Source organism: Perca fluviatilis, chromosome 11 (genome assembly GCF_010015445.1).
Source record: "Perca fluviatilis chromosome 11, GENO_Pfluv_1.0, whole genome shotgun sequence".
NCBI lineage: Eukaryota > Metazoa > Chordata > Actinopteri > Perciformes > Percidae > Perca > Perca fluviatilis.
In genome coordinates this window covers 33,725,821-33,732,672 of record NC_053122.1, presented here as the reverse complement: position 1 = coordinate 33,732,672, position 6,852 = coordinate 33,725,821, and the positions used below count along the sequence as shown (strand labels likewise).

Here is a 6,852-nt window from a genome sequence, read left to right as displayed (position 1 = left end):
CTCAGATTATTATTCTAAGTGTCTGACAACATTATGGAAAGGATCCCTACAGAGATAGACTTTTGTTAAAGAGCAAGATCCTTTTTGTTTAACTGGAAACAGCCCTGAAATTACCATCGCCAAACTCACCAGACTCCATGGAAATAATCAGTACTTTTAGTGTGTATAGAGCCAGCATATTGTCACATGTAAAGGAGTGAACTAAGGGTTAATTTCAGCCAAACCAGAGTGGTGATAACAGTAATAAGACGGCTTTTTATTTTGTTTCTTTCGACTTTGAATTAAGTTTGTTTTACAATGGTACAATTACTGTTCATTTAAATGGAGTCTGGTGGGTTTGGCGATAGTGATTTCAGGGCTGTTTCATGTTAAACAAAAATGATCTGAGCATGTCGGTGGCAAAAAAACAAAACAGGACTTCTTAGTAGACGGAAACTGAAGGAGTGCAATTATTGCCCATTACGTTACATTGCAACTTGTTTCGCAGTCTTGCTTAATACCGCACCAATTTCAAAACATGTCGTTCCCATGAGTCACTTAGACAGAAAAAGAAGGGAACATAGGGTCCAGGTTTAAAAGATACCAAAGTTACCCTTTAATGCATTATTAAAGCGTTCATTTTAGACATCACACCCCCGCTACATGAGAGTTTAGGACAGGCACGTTGGTTTGACGACAAAGACAGAAAACCCACGTAAACCACTTTCACAGAAACACAGGCACACACAAGAAGAGACCCTCCGATAGCGATCAAGGCCTGTGGTGAGGAAATGTAAATATGAACAGCCCCCTCATATGTAGGCAGGAAATCATCCTCGGTGTCATTTACAGCCTTCAAGCCGCCTGCTGATGGTCCGCCTGCCAAACCAAACACTTTATATGGCCTGCAGCAAGTGATTACAGCTCGGGGCTGGACTGGTGACTGGAATAATAATAATATAAGTAACCATTATTTTGGTTATTCTGCAGTTGTCATGTGTGATCTGAGTCATTTGGTAGACTCTTATCTTAACATAGACTGATGGGCACAGATACATAAAAGCCCAAAGGGGCAGGGGGTTGCCTACCTACCAGCACCTCTGGCTCACTAATTAACACGTTATATAAGTTGTTATGGGGGGGGGGGTTATGTACTGGACTATTTCTTGGCTGGGCACAGTGGCTTCCTGGTGCTTGTCACCGTGAGGTTTGACAGAGCCAGACAAGCGGTTTCCCTGCTTCGTGTTTTTACGCTCAGTTAAGCCAACTGTATCTTTCATTGAACTAATAGAGGAGAAGATCGATGCCACTCTCATGGCTAACTCTTGGCAAGAAGGCGAATAAACAAAAAAATATTTCCCAAAATGTCAAACTATTCCTTTAAAAAGACTCAGATCAGGATCAGGGTCAACCCACATGCGATTGGAACATCCACGCTTTTGACTGATCCATTTGACTTTCCAAAGAGACATGTTAGTAACAGCCACCGAACATACCGAAAGACTCTGGCCTTGGGGCCTCCCTAATCCGTTGGGCCCCTGGGTAATCCATCACTGTAAAAGACAATTGTCATGTGCGGATACACATGGTTGTTCAGTACCAGATTTAGCAACAACAACAAAAAAGTCTTACACATAAAATGTGCAGCTTTTTCAACACGTCCTGAACTCATACAAAAAGTCAAACTACCACTTCATTTGATAGGTAAAAAGGAGTCTAAAAGGAGTAAAACTAATTCTAAAACTCTCCAGAGCCCAAACAAGTCTGATGATGTTATGTATATCACATCAAAGTACCAAATCCGTCTGTATTAAGATTCTGCAGGACTCCCTCTACAGTCCTGAGAAATAATTCGGTAACACTTTACTTGAAGGTATCTACATAAGAGTGACATGACACTGTTGTGAACACATGAACCCTAACTCTAACCCTAACTTGTCATGACAAAAGCCAAATGACACTTAATGACAGAAGCATTATGTCATAAACGTTTATGACTTATCATGTTTATGACACATTCATGACAGTGTCATGTCACTCTTATGTAGATACCTTCAAGTAAAGTGTAACCAAAGAATTTCTAATAAGAGAAAAAGTTCCACTCTCTCTTTACTGGTTGCAGTTCCATATAGGGGGAGCTCACAGGCGAGTGCAGAATGAATGGAGGTCTATGGAGCTATACCCCTCAAAATCCACTTTTCTCAGGATATCATTTTTTGTCTAGTAATGTGAATGTTGCATTCGAAAGGGGAGGCTAAGAAAATACACACTGCTGGGTTTTAGATTTTTTTAAAGTGGCTTTTTTGTTCTAAAAAGCCTTTTAAAATGTCAATGACGTCATACACATATACGGCCAGAGATACTGCTTTACGGCAAGCTCTGAGTCGCTTCCTTTGTTCTCTCGAGGCGTCGACAACACAGCTGACAGGTAAGGCTCTCCCTCTTAATACACGTGCTAGAAAGAAGTTTGCTGATGTTTTAAAGACCACACCGAAATATTCACTCCGATATTCTGGTTCCGCTTCGGATGCCGTCAAGCGGGATCTCCGGTCGTAATCAGTCCTTCACTGACCAATCAGCATTCATTAGCAGACTGCTAGCATGTCATGGGCAACGACAACTCAACCTGTAAGAAATCAAAAGGACATAAGTACTCGTTCATTCAACTTTCGACCTATAACCCATGTTGAACTTGCAAAAACTACAATCAAATCTGAGGTTTCTCAATGACAATCAGGCGGAAGAGACAAATCTAGCCGTCTAGCTCCATAGAGTCCCATTCATTTTGCACTGGACCGCAATCACCCCCAGTGGAACTCTGGTGGAACTGCAACCAAATTCGGTACAATGGGGCTGAATAGGGAGTTGAAAGGCTTTCCGTAGACCGGCTTTGGTATAACCAATAATTCTTCTCCTGGACAGGAAGCTGCCAGTTGCTCTGGTAACACGACTCTGCAGTCAGTAACAGCATGGGGACATCCAAACAGAGGTTAGTGAAAGCAGCCTTTTACATTTCCCTGGAGAATAACTAAGAATCACAGTCATAGACAAAATACTTGTATAAAAAAAACCCATTTAATTCACTTAACTTATTAAAAAGATATATAAATATTGGCTAGGAAAAGATACAACATGAAATGCTACATTTATACTGTATAAAACAACATCACAGTTGATCATGTACAGACTGGAAAGTAGTGGTCATCTAAACGCATCATTTATCTTTTCCCTGGCAGACAATATTGCAGATTGACTTCAATAACACACACCAACGGGACTGACTAAAGGAGAGGGGTTAATGAATGTACATATTAGATGTACACGGACACAAGGACGACACCAATGTAAACAGCTCCTCTCCAATGTCTCCTTGGCAACACAGCTTCATGTCTCCTTGACGTCTGTCTAAAAAGGGAAAAGAAAAATGTCCATCAGTGACACACCAACGCTACAACTCTGGAAGCTTTACATATATGCTGCTTTTATCTTAAAAAAGGAACACGCCGACTTATTGGGACTTCAGCTTATTCACCGTATCCCCCAGAGTTCGATAAGTCCATGCATACCCTTCTCATCTCCGTGCGTGTCCTAAGCACTGCTACTTCTGCTACTTGGGTGGAGTGATTTGCTCGCAGCACCCAAGAAGCCCCGTGGTGAGGAGCAGAGAGTAACAACGGTGGTTTTCAGGTGTTGTGCTCATCACTCCGCCCAAGTAGCAGTGCTTTGCCTTCTGAGAATATAGTTCCCAGTATGAATATGGTTAGAAGACGGCTGTGTCTCATGTGACCTTGTTATTTGTACACGCTGTGACTCTACAAATCACAACATGTAAATAGGAAAATGTTGGTGTTATTTTGTCACTTATTGGGAGCAGTAGGCTAGATGGAGCCGGTTACCTCCAGGATCTGTGCTAAGCTAGGCTAGCGGTGGGTGCGTCAGATAGAGTTACGACACGAGATGAGAAGGGTATGTATGGACTTATCTAACTCTGGGGGACACGGTGAATAAGACACAGTCCCAATAAGTCGGCGTGTTCCTTTAAACACACACATGTACATATTTACTTTTCTTTTATCAGAATTTTATGTTGATAAGGCAGCTCACCTTAATGACCCCCCCCCCCCAAAATAAAAACTCTTCGGATCTACACGGATGACATTTTCCCATTCAAAACGGCGATTTTCGCCAAAAAGCGACTACTTTGCAGGTATGATTATGATGTGTTGTACAACGGGCAGTGTGCAAATTTGTTGGCTAGTGGCAGTCTCTGCATGCAACATGAGCATGTCCATGCAGAGTGATGCAACAGTCTGTGTCTGTGTACTTGATGTATGTGTGTATGTACAGTATGTATGCACTATGCTGTGTTGAATTCTTTAAACAGCAGACATTGTTTGTTTGTCCAAGACATATTTCCTTCGGGACAATAAAAAAAAATCTATCTTATATAATACTGATTTCTACAGTAACAAACATGAAATCGCTTTTCTCAATCAGCTTCTTCTTTCTATGTACTGGTGTAGTGATGGGGTCCAACATGAACTCAACATTTTAAAGTCAGTGAAGTGGGTGGAGCTAAGTTGAGAAAAAGAAGAAGATCGTGTCATGTATTTTTTTGTGCACCAATCACTTCAATCAAGTTTAGCAACATTGGAATCAAAACGTGGTCCCAGACCTGTCAATCTAAACCGACACAGTCCAGATGAAGCACACAAAGTGAGCTTTTCAGTGTTAAACTCTTAATAAATAATAATTAAGTATGTTTTTTTTTTCTATTCTTTACTCTACTGTATTTTGTTCCCGTCAGCATGCTAGTGCCGCAGCGCTGCTCTCCTGTACCACAGCCGTGCTCAACGCTGCGAGCGCCTCACTGCATACAGGAGTGAAAATCGTAAAATGAATTTGGTCAATTGTTCTCTTGATTAATTGTATAGTCTATAAATGTTAGGCCGGTTGTGCGCTGCCTGTGTGGCGGCGTTTCGGTTGCGTGTCAGTTGCGTGGCGTTTTCTATGTCTTTGCACACCAGAAACGTGTCTGACGCGGCGCTGCTGCTCAAGCAGTAGTATACTTCATGTTAAACATAAATATATACTGGCAGTATTGACGGCAAAATAGGCTAAAGAATATTTCGTTCTGTATTGACAATATTTGAAAATTGATACTTATTTATTATTATTTTTTTAATTACATTTATATCTGCATTTATGTCAAAACCTAGAGACTTTCAAATGTCATTTATTAATATGCATTTGTGTCAAAACGACATATACATTTTTTTTCGTATTCTATTTTGCCTGAAAACGCTTCCTACACGTGTCGCGTGATAAAAAGGCGTCGGCCCTATTTCTAGCATGCATGCTTTTTTGGCGCGGCCTGAGACGTGCGTGTCACGCAGCCAGTGTGCAGGCTCTAACCTGTTAACATGGGAGCCGAAATAAAAACGCCACGCAGGTGACACGCTCCGCCCACGCAGACAGTGTGCAGGAGCCCTTAGAAGCAAGTGATAAATGCCCATTTTCATTTTTCCAGAGCCCAGGTAGTTATCTTCAAATAACTTACAAATTACAAAACCCATCGATATTCAATTTACACTGATGTAAAAACAGCGAGATGAGCAAATCCTCACATTGGAGAAGCATTAAAAAAAAAGAATTAAAACAAACAATTATCAAAATAGTTGCAAAATGAAGCTCCCGTCGATCTGACTCGTTGATGAACCGACTAATCATTGTGTGTATCAGCCAGGGCTGGGGGGAGGGGGGGGGAGGTTGTTACCTGGGGAGCGAGGCTGCGTCCACTCTGCGATAGCCCTGTGGAGCTCCATAAAGAAGGGTCCTCCTGCATGGCTAACGTCTGATTAACAAACCTCAGCATCCCTGTGAGTGAACTCATATCCGCCCCCCCCTCCTCCTCCCCCGGGCCCACCAGAGTGCACACAGACTCCCTCCTCGACTCACTGGCCTGCTCCTCATCTCCCTCCTGCATGGAGGCAGTGTCCATGTTGAGGCTTCTGTCCTCTTGCCTGTCCGCCAAGTACGTGAGGGGGTTGAAGGAGAGGTCTGAGGTTGCCGTGGCGTCCGTTGCGCTGAGGCCCTGCCAGCTGTGGTCCACTGAAGGAAAAGAGACGGAGGGGGAGGAGGACTCCCACGCGTGCTTGCTCAAAGCCTCCCTCAGCGTAGCCTTCAGACTGGGAGGGACGTCCAGGGAGGAGTCGATGCTGCTGCCCCGCAGCCAGTCGCACGTTTGGAGGCTCTCAGGCTGGAGGTGAGTGTGAGCGGGGGGAGAGGAGCACGTTCGTGTGTGTGTCGGGGAGAGGAGGTGAGTCGAGTGAGGGTGTTGAGAAGAGGGGAGAGTTGCTCGGAGCTTTTGGGGGGAGGAAGAAGGGGAGAGAGCGGAGGAGGAGCTCGCTGCGGGGTGTGTGAGCGTGTGCAGCGCGGGGAGGGAGAGGGTGTGGCTGTACAGGTGCTGGCGGTCAGCAGCTCGCTCCAGGCTGGAGATCCTGGCGTGGAGACGGGTCACCTCAGACTCCTGCAGGAAGACAAGGACACAAACGTCTTGTTCTCAGATACAACTCTTTTTTTCCCTTTTTCTGCTGCCGCGGTCCTGCTCGACGCCTTGCACTGCTACAACTAGTATTTCTAGTCATCGTTTTATTCTCCTTATTGTTACTATAAGTGCCACGGCACATCATGCCAACTGCTGTAATTGTTATGAATCATAGAATGTTCATCTGTATCTGTGTCTCTGAGGTTTCTGCCTAAAAGGAAGTTTTTCCTCGCCACTGTTGCACCAAATGCTCGCTCGTGGGGAATTGTGATCTGACACTAATTTAATTGAATAAAACATAAATAAATAAAATAAATGATAATGAA

General features: G+C 43.7%; 1 protein-coding gene across 3 annotated transcripts in view; it reads right to left on the bottom strand.

Annotated features, from left to right (window-relative positions):
- Positions 1-3,032: 3,032 nt before the first annotated feature.
- The window catches only part of ccdc18 (coiled-coil domain containing 18), a 28,009-nt gene continuing 24,189 nt past the window's right edge, over positions 3,033-6,852 (bottom strand). For all 3 annotated transcript variants that reach the window (XM_039816500.1, XM_039816501.1, XM_039816502.1), the window contains 2 exons: positions 5,756-6,508; positions 3,033-3,384 (listed from right to left, as the gene is read on the bottom strand). In XM_039816500.1, the coding sequence (XP_039672434.1) occupies positions 3,364-3,384; positions 5,756-6,508 (774 nt within the window). In that variant the 3' untranslated portion in view covers positions 3,033-3,363. The remainder of the gene's footprint in view (positions 3,385-5,755; positions 6,509-6,852) is intronic.